Source organism: Ovis aries, chromosome 23 (genome assembly GCF_016772045.2).
Source record: "Ovis aries strain OAR_USU_Benz2616 breed Rambouillet chromosome 23, ARS-UI_Ramb_v3.0, whole genome shotgun sequence".
In the NCBI taxonomy this organism is placed as follows: Eukaryota; Metazoa; Chordata; class Mammalia; order Artiodactyla; family Bovidae; genus Ovis; species Ovis aries.
In genome coordinates this window covers 29241827-29255740 of record NC_056076.1, presented here as the reverse complement: position 1 = coordinate 29255740, position 13914 = coordinate 29241827, and the positions used below count along the sequence as shown (strand labels likewise).

Sequence of the window (13914 nt, the reverse complement as noted above, 5' to 3'; positions counted from 1 at the left end):
TGTGGCCCCCCAGTCTCCTCTGTCCATGGGATTTCCCAGGCGAGAATACTGGAGTGGGTTGCCATTTCCTTCTCCAGGGGGATCTTCCTGACCCAGGAATCAAACCTGAGTCTCCTGAATTGGCAAATGCGTTATCACTGAACCATCAGGGAAGCCCCTGTGTTAGAAATAGTCTGTCACTGAACATCAATCCTAAGAAAGTAATTGGAAATGTTTGTTACCTGAGTGCTATGAATTTTAAATGCTGAGATGTTTGATTTTAAAGACAGTTTTCACTTGAACATACGGTAGTACAGAGGTGCAGTCTAAAGACACATTTTAAAAAGACTATTCCAATCAGCAAATTTACTAAGTATCATTATGAAATTGCAGAGGTAAGCTTTGGCATTTAAAGATTAGAAAAGTGAGAAGAAAATATTGCTTACAGAGCAAATTGATAGAAAAGTAAATTTCACTCTCTAGTATGAAATTAAAGCGAAAAACCACATGGAGTTAGAGGAGGTATACTGTATTAAGTTTTTTTCCAAAGTGTACAATATAAGTATATATAATGTGATAATGATCATAAGGAATATAGGAAAAAGCAGTGAGGATTTTCCAAGATTCTTAAAATTCATTTATGAACCACAGTGTGCACTGAACAATTTTATAAAATTGAATAAGGCGATTTTACTTTTCTGTCCTCTGTGACTACATCAGCTAATGCTGTTGTACTGTGTGCTTGAACTTTGTGGAGTAGATTTTGAGTGTTCTCACCACATACACATACACACAGAGACACAAAGTGTAACTATGTGAGGTGATACACGTGGTAAGCGACATGACTGTGGAAGTCATTTCATAATGTATACATACACCAAGTCATCACACTGTATGCTTCAAATATACAAAATTTTATTTTTCCATTATACCTCTTTAAGAAAGTTAGGGGGAAAAATTGGTCCAGTTAGTGAACAGAAGTCAAGCCGAAGTGTATTTCACTGGATACATCAAACAGTGGCTTCGATGGAGTGCCTGGGATTTCCCAGCACCCACTGCACTTCCCAGGGCCAAGTCTATCACTTTTTAGTGAGGTTTTCCTGCTGTGGGTGCAGTGGTCCCCAACCTTTTTGACACCAGGGACCGATTCTGTGAAAGACACTTTTTTTTCACGGAATGGAACTAGATAGTTTCGGGATGAGTCACACACATAATATCTATGATGCTACTGCTAATCTGACAGGAGGCAGGGAGTTCAGACAGTAATGTGAGTGATTGGGAGTGGCTGTAAATAGAGATACAGGTCTGTGGCGAGAGGTTGGGGACCCCTGCGCTAGTGGGAAAAGCCTGTTAGAGTCAGCGTAACCACAGACAGGAGCAGAAGGGAATAAAAGCACAAAGGATGTTAAGAATTACACAGAGTTCACTGATGGGATCTGCATATACCACCTTCAGTGTAGTCGATTCCTGAGTGGCTTGATGTTTTCCTTCTATAATCAGGTTTTCTCCACCGCTCACCGGACACAGCTGGCTGCCACGCTAAGGGCTTTTTGATGGTGAACAGTGCAAGAACCAATTCATACTTTTGTACTGCAGTTCTCAACGCAACTCCAGGACCTGGGATTTTTGCAACATTCAAAGCATCTCAAGTAGAAAAGAAAAAGTTCAAACCAGTCACCAGATCCAAAATTAGCATTTTATTCAGAACGCTGGGGTCAGAGGTGTATCATTTATATTCTGGTACACAATTCAGAGGCAAAGCTGTTGTCAGAAGTCTCTCCAGTTTAAAAGCTTTTTTTTTTTTCATTTTTTTTTAAAAACACACACTGCAGTAGTGCCACCAGTATTAGGCCACCCCTTTCATTTCTTGCCTTTCCTTTTTTTTTTTTTTTTTGGTACAAATTATGTAAAACATTTGTGCTAAGAACTTTTCTCCCTCCCCAAACAAAAAAAAAAGAAAATAAAAAATAAAAAAAATTAAAAAATTAAAAATTGAGTATTCTAACTACAGCTCAACAATTGAATCAAATGTCACTTTGTTTTGTAAATACTTTATCCATAACGAAAGATATAAACATGCAAAAAACCTGAATCCATAGTCCAAATAATACATACACATGTTCTGAAGTTTCTGCACTTCTCCATAGACTATGCCAATAAAACATTATGTACACATACCATTTTTACAGTGAAGTGGAAAAAATACAGTAAATAAAAAAGTGTACATGGATTAAGACCAAAATGTGTCTAACATTCTAGTTTATGAAAAAATTCAATTTTGCTACAAATTGGTGATATGAAAACTCCCTTTATTTGCAACCAGCTGCGTAAGTTTTAAGATTTTAGTGGAAAAAAAAAAAAACAAAACAAGAAACTAAAGTCTAAAACTAGAAGTAATGTACATTTTCCAATCTCATGGTCTCAGCCCCCAAGATAATAAAATTGCTCCATGAGTGGTTTGTCTGTTTAATTCCATATTTTTAATAAAAGCAAACGCGATGTAACAAAAGCGTGTCGAAGCATATCATGGTTTAACTTACTGCTCCCACCACAAAATATTTTGTCTTTTACTTATCATTTCAGAAATCAGTACCATTAAAGCCTTAAACATAAAACTAATTCCAATCTGAAAAAGGTACAAAAAGGCACATAAAATCCCAGTGCTTCTGTACTGTAAAATTCAAGTGTAACTGAGCTCAGTGTTTTTCCAAACAGTATTGGATCACCGATATTCCCTCTGAGCCCAAATTGGTTTGCAGCCTCTGCCAAAGCCTCCAGCAAGCACTGTGCTAGTAGACTACAAAGTTAAAGCCTAGCTTCTGAATGCTTTTTGGGAATATCAGTTGCAATTGTTTGTACTTGTCCAAAAACCAAGTTCACCCTGAAGTTCAGTCGTCACCTCCACCGTACATGTCAGCGAGTTTCTTGAAGCGGGGCCCCCAGTCGTTCAGATAGTCATAGTCCTGCTCACCTCCACTACTGGAGGAATTAAGGGAGCTCAAGGACCCGGCCGTGGAGCCACTGCCTTCATAGTCAAAGACTAAGAGGGAGTCGTAGGGCGGAGCGGTGGGATCGTTGTCAGCAGCTTTAAGGCCCTGCAGTTGGAAGACAAGGATGAAAAGAGGGTTACAGGGAGCGATTCCACAAGCAGACGCTAGTGGTCCCGTGGCATCAAACACCTGTTTGTAAGTTTCCACCTGCAGACCACCACATGTGCAACCCAGAGAAACTTGGGTTATCACCATGTTTGAAAGTTGGACGAAAATCAATGGATGTGTTTCCTCTGCAAAGAAAGAAATGTAAGGAATCTAGCTCAGTGAGGCTGAGACATACCATGGGACGGGGTTAACTGGAGAAGGCAGTTCACAGGCAACAGAAATGAACCACCAACGGCCTGCAGCTAGAAAGGGAGGATCTTAAATGAAGTTTGGTAATGCATCAGTGTAACACTGCATCGGACAGCACTAGTTTTGAATTATCATGCGTGGAGTGAGTTACATGAACAATACGGAAGGTTATGAAATCATGTGATATGTGGGCCCTGATCTATGTAGAATCAGAGTCATAAGATTTTGACAACGAACTGGCTTAGCAGAAATTATATGCAGGGCAAAAAGAGACCTAGAAATGAGTGCGATAGTGTCCCTCTGTAATTTACAACCTAGTAACAGGCATGACTATAGTATGACACACAAGATAAATAAGTAACAAAACTATGAAATTTAGGCAAAAATCATTAGGATGCCAAAAACAAACACTGACTGGCTTGGAGAGCTGGGTGTTCAAGGAAGAAGTAGCATTCTATCTGACACAAATTTGGAAGGGTATCAAAGGAAGAATAAAGACAGGCCAGATGCGATCATAATACAAGGAAAGTTAGTCACTAAGTTAATAAAGAACGGAGTGACTTCTACCATCCACAGACTCTAGAAGAGTCATGATCCAATATCAATACACAGTATAAATATTGGGGAAGTGGAACCTAACAATCTAAAATTATATATACATATATATATTTACACACACATGCATACACACACACACACAGGGCTCTTAAAAATAACTGAAAAAATGAGAACCAGTGAAATGATTATCAATAAACTTAACTCTTGCACAAAGATGCTTTTTTATATATAACTCTTATATCTGCAGCTAACTCAGAATTACTCTACAAAACCTTAAGAATTTAATGTATGTCTATTTGCCACATACTAAGTATTTATTTGATTTTTTCCCACTTCCATTCTAGCAGTCCAAGATAAACCACGGTTAGTCTCCAAACAATCACTCCCTCTCCCCGCAACTCTGCTTTTTTAAATTTTGGTGGGCTCATTAAGGCTCCTCTTGTCCAAGATGTGATGAACTGTCCATCTTTAGATCAATTCTTCCAATCCACATGTGCTTCATGAATACATAATATGTTTGTTTTTTTTTTTTAATCAGAAGAAGAGGAAAAAGAGCATTTTTACAGTCAGCAAAATTACAGTCAGTATGTGTAGTGTTAAGAGGTCAGACACTGGGGTGACACCTCAGCTCTGCACAGTACAAGTTTCGGGACTTGGCTGAGTTCCACCAGCCCCATTTCCTAATCTGGAACTGTAATCACAGTAATACAATCGTTATGAAGCCCAAATAAAATAAAGCCTACCTAAGGGTATCTCCCCACAGGATCTGGCACTTGTTATAGCTCAGGAATATTAGTGAATTTTTTTTTTTAATTTAAGTTTAGATAAAAAAATTCTTGCTTTGGAATTTGAATAAAGAAAAATAAATGTGGAGACGACATGTTTTAAGGGAATGATCGAAGGCAAAAGGAGAAGGGGACAGCAGAAATTGAGATGGTTAGATAGTATCACAAACTCAATGGACAAGAATTTGAGCAAACTCCGGGAGATGGTGAAGGAGAGCGGCGCCTGGCATGTTGCAGTCCATGGGGTTGCAGAGCTGGACAAGACTTAGAGATTAAACAAAAACAACAAAGCTTTTAAGAAACAAAATCGCAGCTGCTTGACTTCAACCAAAAATTTTTGAAAAAAGTACACACTAGCAGTTCCTCACGCCCAAGTTTGTCTCCCCAACAATCCTAACCTTTAATTAAGTACCATTTTTCATCTTTTTAAGTACACTATAACCCAGACATGCCTGTGTAAAGTAAAATAAAGCAAGTCTTCCTCAAACTACATCCATATATAACACATAAATAATTTTGGATAAGACTTTCTTGACTATATTTACAGAATAAGCTAAAGGACAATTCTGTTAAGCCTGAGATGGGCAAACTCCAATTTCTCAAAATTCCTGATCTTTTTTTGTGGCAGATTGTGTTACTGTCCTCAGTGATTCACCATCCTCTCCCCATGGGTAGATCACACGGGCCACCCTGGAGCCAACTGACTTTCCCAACCCATGGTCAGGCTTGGCCACCCGACTGGCACTGGCCAGTGAATGGATACAGAAGCATGGAGACCAGAGTCTAACGTCCATCAACCCCTCATTTTTCCCCTCTGCCTGCCAGGAGAAGGGTCTGCACCAGAGGCGAGTTTTCCTTCTGCCTGGATCCTGAAACACAGAAGACATGTGGATCATGGTATCAGCACAAAACTGGAACTACAGAAAGGTGAAGACTAAGATGAACTGGCAAGTGACAATGGTGTGGCATCACGTGTGCCTGGATTCCGGGAGATGAAAGTCATGCCCTGTGCTTCCTGTGACTTAAGAATAATTAACGGAAGCTGCCTGGTTTTCACTGGGGTGTTAAAGGGCCTGAGACTTTCATCAAATGTCAACAAACACCTAACTGATATCCTCAAAATAGATATCAGTTCAGTTTATTTCAGTTCCTCAGGCGTGTCTGACTCTTTGCAACTCCATGGACTGCAGCACGCCAGGCTTCCCAGTCCATCACCAACTCCCAGAGATAGCTCAAACTCATGTCCATAAAGTCGGTGATGCCATCCAACCATCTCATCCTCTGTTGTAACCCTTATCCTCCTGCTCTCAAGCTTTCCCAGCATCAGGGTTTACTCCAATGAGTCAGTTCTTCTCATCAGGTGGCCAAAGTACTGGAGTTTCAGCTTCAGCATCAATCCTTCCACTGAATATTCAGGGTTGACTTCCTTTAGGATTGACTGGTTTGACCTCCTTGCAGTCCCAGAGACTCTCAAGAGTCTTTTCCAAAACCACAGTTCCAAACCATCAATTCTTTAGCACTCAGCTTTCTTTATGGTCCAACTCTCCCATCAATACACGACTACTGGAGAAACCATAGGTTTGACTAGATGGACCTTTGTTGGCAAAGTAATGTCTCTACTTTTTAATATCCTTTATAGTAGGTTGATCATAGGTTTTCATCCAAGGAGCAAGCATCTTTTAATTTCATGACTACAGTCACCATCTGCAGTGATTTTGGACCCCCCCAAAATAAAGTCTGCCACTGCTTCCATTGTTTCCCCATCTATTTGCCATGAAGTGTTGGGAAAAGATGCCATGATCTTAGCTTTCTGAATGATGAGCTTTAAGCCAACTGTTTCACTCTCCTCTTTCTCTTTCATCAAGAGGCTCTTTAATTTGTTATATCAAAACAGATATAACACTGGTGATAATCTAGTCCTATACTCACCATCAAGAGTTTCAGAAGCATATCCCCCTTTTTTCTATTGGAGCTCTACAATGTTGTATTAATTTCTGCTGTACAGCAAAGTGAATCAGCTCCAAGTATACATATATCCCCTCTGTTTTGGATTTTCCTCTCATCTAGATCGCCACTGAACACTAACTAGAGTTCCCTGTGCTATATAGTCAATTCTCATTAGTTATCTGTTTTATGCTTATGAAGGTAGCAGTAGCAGTAAAGAAGCTGCCTGCCAATGCAAGAGACGCAGGTTCGATCCCTAGGTCAGGAAGATCCCTTTAAGTAGGAAATGGCAACTCACTCCAGTATTCTTGCTCAGAAAATTCCATAAACAGAGGAGCTTGGCAGGCTACAGTCCATGGGGTCGAAAAGAGTCAGACATGACTGAGCACAGCACAGCAGTGTATCTATGTCAATCCTAAACTCCCAATACATCCCACCCCATTTCCCGCTTGGTGTCCATGTTTGTTGTCTATGTCTATGTCTCTATTTTCTGCTTTGCAAATAGGGTCATCACTTTTCTAGATTTCACATATATGCATTAATATATGGGATTTGTTTTTCTCTTTCCAACTTACTTCACTATCTGTGACAGTCTTTAGATTCATCAAAAATATTTCTTAAAATTTTTTCACTCCTACCGTGGCTTTCTGACCATTCTGATAGTTGCTGAATCTATGCTTTATTTCTACATTAAAAAAGGCGGTGAAGGCTATAAAACCCATGAGAGGTCACTGCTAGCCAAAACATCAAACACTGTCTCAGGTTCTTCTGATTACAAAAGGGCAAATCCCACTGAACTTTTCAAGAATTCTTAGGCAAGCCATCTTTCTGGGCTGAAGGTTAAGTACTTTAAGTCCCTGCCACTTGGTGAGCACCGATTTTTATCCGAGAATAAAATATGACTTTTCTGGGTAAGGCATTATATAAATTCCGGGTACTATTTTGGTAATTCTAAAAAGATTATAGTCAAGTCCCTAGAAACTGATCATGACAGGCCGGCAACCAGAGAGAACACACAGATAAATCTGGAGTGGTGGGGGCACAGAAGCTCTGGTTTTTCCCTTATGGAATTCCTTTTCTTAAATTTATTTTTGGCTGTGCTGGGTCTTCGTTGCTGCGTGGGCTTTCTCTAGTTGTGCTGAGTAGGGGCTACTCTCCGTCGCAGAGCACAGGCTTCTCATTGTGGCGGCTTCTCTTGTTGCAGAGCACGGGCTCTAGGGTGCTTGGGCTCAGTAGCCGTGACACACAGGCTTAGTTGCTCCACAGGACATAGAATCTTCCGGGGGCAGGAATGAAACCCAAGTCCCTTGCGTTGGCAGGCGGATTCTTATCTGCTGTACCACCAGGGAAGTCCCTGGGATTCCTTTATTTGTTGGTGCGGACACCATTTCACATGATGTCTGACACACTTTTGCCAAATTTACAAAAAAACTAGATGTGTTTCTCTCTCCCTATTGGGTCTGACTACATCTATAAGACGATGTGTTTGTTTCACCTTTCCTGGAGAGGCAGATCTTGAACTCTGGATAAATCTGAACTAGTTTCTGCAGTTAGCTGCCTCTGTCATATCAAAGCTGTAGCTCCGGCTGAATTCTTGCTGAGCTTGTATTTATAGACTTCTGATCTCATGTTTTATGGTGGAGACATGCTTTACAGGGACCATAAACACCCACATTCTTGTGTGAAGGAACACATTAGGGATATAAAACCCAAGAGTCAGTCCCTAACGGTCAGTCCCCTACTGTCTCAAATCTACTGCCTCAGTTCAGGTCATCATTAGACCCTGCCTCAAAGTGTTAGTTGTTCAGTCGTGTCCAACTCCTTGCAACTCTGTGACTGTAGCCTGCCAGGCTCCTCCGTCCATGGAATTCTCCAGGCAAGAATACTGAAGTGGGTTGCCATTTCCTTCTGCAGGGGATCTTCCCGACCCAGGGATGGAACCCGGGTCTCCTGCACTGCAGGCAGATTCTTTACTGTCTGAGCCATCAGGGAAGATCTCCAGGGAACATCCTGCCTGGACCATGGCAAAAGCCTCTCTAGCGGGCTTCCGTGTCCCCAGGACTCTATCTGCTTCTATCTTGCCAACTACTGTTGGTTCCTCTCTCAGACATTATTTGATGTCACATCCCCAATCCCAAGTAAAACTTTCTGACTGCTATCCCCTGTAGCAATGCTTCCAAAATAAGGGAGGAGTCCCCCTGGGGGTATGCAAGATGATTTTTAAATGATGTGTGTGTGTGTTAGTTGCTCAGTCGTGTCGGACTCTTTGCGACCCCATGGACTATAACCCTCCAGGCTCCTCTGTCCATGGGATTCTCCAGGCAAGAATACTGGAGTGGGTTGCCATTTCCTTAAATGGTGCACAGGCATTTTAAAACAATTATTTTTATTTAAAGGAAGTTAAAATTGATAAAATATTTAAATACATCATAAAAACTGTTTGCAGACATGGAAAAGACTAGGAGGCGTTACTTAAAGGCCTGAAGCTGAATGTTAGGGTAATCTACAGGATATAGTCAAAATCCTTCAAGGAGCAGTCATTTCACCTTTCCCTTGCAACTCTTCTCAGTTCCAGCAACCATAACTGAATTATTCACTAAATTTTTCAGCAAAATCCCCTCAAACCTAAAAACATCTTACTTTTGGAGTATCTCCATTTTATTTACATATTAATTTCCTGCTAGCTGAGATGTGATTCCTTTTGTTTAAAATGTCCTATGTCATATTTTTTTTTTCATTTGATTAATTTCCATCCATCTATCCATCTGTTTCAAGGCCATTAAAAATGTCACTTCCGTTTCCTGGAATTCTTCCCCAAACTGTGACCGAGAGTAGTTCCTGTGGTCTCTCTGGTTGTCTTTATTTCTATCGCCATACTTTGGTTATACTGGATCATGACATCCCATTCTGCTGAGGTGGTTCTGTACTCCTTTCAGATGCTGCACAGGCTGCTTGACATCCAACAGCTACTCTAGATGGTAATTTGTACTGTTGTCCTGGGCTTAGTTTGCTCACTTTGGCACCTTGCTCATGTTTATATTTATAGCTTTCACAAGAAGCCAGGATTTAGGTTTAAAATATCTGCAAATATAAAAGTATGATCACGTGAAAGTAAAATTCCATGACTTATGAGTGCCAACATCACTACATCCTTTTTTGGAAAATTCACTTTACTTCAGCTTTTTAAATTTTTTTGGAACTAGAGTTTTTTTACTTGTTTTATTTACAATTAAAGGGCAGTACAAAGTTTTTACTCCTGAATAGTAGCTTGTAATGATAATATGATACTGATAGTAATTAAGAGATTTTACAGTCACTACAGTAGGCACTTTATGTGGACTGTATTATTTCATCCTCATTGCAATCTTAAAAGGAGGGTCTATTATTATCACCATTTCATAAATAAGGAAACTAGAAATATAAATGATTACATCCAAGGACCCTAACCTTGTACAAGGTAACAGAGCTGTTAAATGAGGCACCTGGATTTGAACTTCAACACCTAACTCTTGTAAGAGTGGACAGGGATATGTTTAAAAGAATATATTAAATTTAATTACTGGAGAAAAAAGGCAAATATTTTAAACCTTGGTAGTTTTAAATAAGTTATTCCAGTAGTACCTTCATATATTTTAAAATAATATTGACTGAAAGTTGGTCTTTTAACAGAAATATGCCCTTGGTTTTTATATTTCTGAGAAAGAAATACACAGGATTAATATAGTTATTGGAGGTATGCTAATATCTACTGTTGGCCTGGGATTAAACTACTTTTAGGTTCAACTTTTCACCCTCCAAAGATCTTATTTAAAAGTCTCAAAGTAGAATGAAATTCTGTGCTTGAAATTCAAAATGTGTGATTTGTTTTACGTTATCTACCAGTCTAGAAATATTATCATTTTTTGAGATTCATTATTTAAATAAACAAAATAGAAACTGTTCTCATGAGCTTACCTATTCTTTACATCTATAAAAACACTCCAATTATAATCTCCACTATATTCTTCTTCCTTTGGAACATTCAGTACTGTGCTAAATCAAATAAAACCTAGAGATAAAGAAATCTGTTTGCATTTTAAATGTAGTTATAGGTGCCTTCAACTCAAAACTTGACCTCTATTTATTTTTATCAGTCCAGTTATAGAAAGATACCGAACAAATCTTAGTGGGTGTGTTAGATGGAAGAATCTACACAGTGAGTTTGAATGTTATCTCTGATTTAGGTCTTTTAACGGTTTGATTCCACTGAACTTTCTCACAGAACTGATCGTCACATCCCTGGACCCACTTTGTAGCTGTTTTTTGTGACCCCTTGAACGCCTTAGGCTTTCTTCTTTCTGTGTCCAAAAGTAGGGCATTTCTAGGTATAGACTCTGGGTTCTCCTTTCTCCTCCACATTTCTGTCTTACAATCACATTCAGTTTTGAGGATTTAGCAGTCATTTGGGGAATGATTTCCAAACGCGGTCCTCTTGTCCGCTCATGTACTCACCAAACCAGTTTGCCCACAAGGGTCCCCCCAGGGATGCACCTTTCCCCCTGGACCACCGGAGGGCCCTAAGGGATGAGAAGGGATGCTTGGATAGGAGTAATGGAGGAAGGTGAGTTGTAGGAACAAGCGGATGCCGCTGGATGGCGCCCATCCTTACTCTGTGTGCCTGACCCTTCATGGGCAACTAGTATCTAGAAAAAGAGCAAAGGGCACTCTAGGCAGGAAAGACAGGGTGGGGCCTGGCTGGCATGGAATTACAAGCTGAGATAAGGAACTACAAGTAGAGGTCTCTGTTGCCTGCCTGTGGAATGCAGGTGGGGGAGGGGCCTGAGAGGAAGCTGGATCACCGAGAGTTAAGAACCAGATCCAACGAGGGCATCCTGTGCCTGGCAAGGGGAGAGTTCAGATACTGGAGTGTTTGTCTGGTATGGAGATCATGCTAGGAGCAACTCGGGGAACTCATACTGAGAGCCTCGCCCTCTATTGTCTTATCTATGTATCACTGGCACTGGATGTACACAGTAGCTATATGGTAGCTATCTGCTGAATGAATGATCCTAAACCAAGCTCAAGAGGACTGCCAAATGAGCCATTTCTAACAAAGACAGACAACTTTCAAATTATGAATGGGCTGTATTTCAGAAGCTGATGTGTAAAGTCAATTGTTAGGAACAACCTTTTTCATTTAGGTATTCACACGTTTGTTATAATCTCTAGCCACTGTTGAAACCGTGTACCTGAGAAAAGAGATTTCCACATGGAAATTCCTACTGCGTACCTCTTCCTACTGTGCCATTAGAATGGTTGGGTAACTGAACCTTATTACCTAAAAACTCTCCTCTCTTTACTGAAGGAAGTCCAGTCATATTTTTTCAAAAATGGGGACCTCCCTGGGGGTTCAGTGGCTAAGAATCCACTGGCCGATGCAGGGGACATGGGTTTGATCCCCGGTCTGGGAAGATTTCTACATGCTGTGGGGCAACTAAGCCTGTGCAGTGTAACTACTGGAGCCCAAGTGCCCTAGGGCCCGCGCTGCACAATGAGAGAAGCCACTGAAATGAGCAGCTCACGCTCCACAACTAGAGAGTAGCCCCTACTCGCTGCAACTGAAGAAAAGCTGCATAGCAACGAAGAACCGGCACAGCCAAAAATAAATAAATAAATAGTGCATGCCCCACACCTGTCACAGTCCTTGAAACGACAGAATCTAGGAGCTACTCAACACAGTAGATGCTCAGGTTACACAAAGAAGGTCAGGAAATAACCCTCATCCCAGAGAGGATGGACATGCTGACATAGGAGAGAGAAATACCAACAGTTACACCCCATGTGAGGGCTATGACCCAGGGAGCGTCTTGGTATTAATAACTACCCCTCACAGAGGTATTGTAACAGCTTCAGAGAGAAGAGGATATTTGAGCTGCATCTGAAGGCCAAATGGGTATCTCCTGACAGTTAAGAAGGAAGGGCTTTGGAAAAGCTGTTGCTGTTGTAAAAGTTGTTGTTCAGTCGCTCAGTCGGAAAAGTTAATTTATAGTTGAGCCTGTGATGTTTGTGAGGGACTACAAATAGTTTGTAGGGCAGGACAGATTACAAACAGCCTTAGACATGACCCTTAGTGCTTGAACTTTGCCTTGAGAAAAGAGGAGTGTCCCGATAGAATAGGAGTCTCACAGAACAGTGATACTTCAGGGAAACCTTCAGGTGAGTATTTGTTGAATTTCACTGAAGCCAGAATTCTTGCTTTATGAAAGTCCAGTGTCTATACCTACATTTAGAAGATTCACCAAGTCTTGAAATCCAACAACCACAGGAATACATAATAAGGATGAAAGCTAAATTAGAAGTAAACTCATCAGGCATGCTTACATAGTCAAAAATATCTAGTTATGTGTGTGTGTGTGTGTATGTATGTATGTATGTATATTCCTGCTAATTCCCCTAACCAAGCCTATTGTATAAATAATCTGGAAAAGTCAGGGCATATTTTTATACATAAAGGAGTTACCTGTGCTTTGTTTTTGCTTTCTGTCAGCTTTTAAATCATGTCTACTACAAATTAACCTATTAACTATTTAACAGAATTGAATAGACATGTTCAAAAAGCAGCATGTATTTTAGGAATAGATAGTAATGAATATTTGTAGAGACAGATTAGCTAATTGTGTTTCAAAATTTTTCCTACAAACTATAAAAGCATCTAAAAACCTAAGGTAGATTGATTATGTAGATGTAATATATGATTGTTTCAAAAAAGCCTAGGAAATGGGGCTTCCAAATCTGCCTCAATGTTTGAGACCTGGGTTTGATCCCTGAGTCAGGAAGATCCCCTGGAGGAGGGCATGGCAACCCACTCTAGTATTCTGGCCTGGAGACTCCCATGGACAAAGGACCTGGTGAGCTACAGTCCATAGGGCTGCAAAGAGTTGGACATGACTGAGTGGCTAACCCTTTCATTTTCAGGAAATGAATCTTATCAGCACAGGACTAAAGGCAATAATATACAACAGATGCTTTCCACTGTGAAAGGCACTGAGACCAATTCTGGTCTTGCTGTTTCTGAATGCTAGGACACGGCCAGAGAATCAATATCAATATGTATCATTCTCTTAAACTAACAATAAAAATTCCAAAGAAGAATTGCAGCAAAACTGTAGACATGATCAAAAGAAGCAGTATTAAATCATTTGACTTCAAAACTTCAGGATTAAATGTAGCAGAACTCTTGGTCAGTAATGAAATAAAAGAATGCCATAATAATTTTGACAGTGGAAATCATTATCTGTTATATTCAACAGAGAATTAGCCTG

General features: G+C 40.3%; 1 protein-coding gene across 1 annotated transcript in view; it reads right to left on the bottom strand.

The window, feature by feature from the left end:
- Positions 1 to 1656: 1656 nt before the first annotated feature.
- Positions 1657 to 13914, bottom strand: part of CDH2 (cadherin 2) — a 241598-nt gene continuing 229340 nt past the window's right edge. Inside the window, exon 16 of the mRNA XM_027960884.3 lies at positions 1657 to 3074. Coding sequence (XP_027816685.1) covers positions 2868 to 3074 — 207 coding nt within the window. The 3' untranslated portion in view covers positions 1657 to 2867. The remainder of the gene's footprint in view (positions 3075 to 13914) is intronic.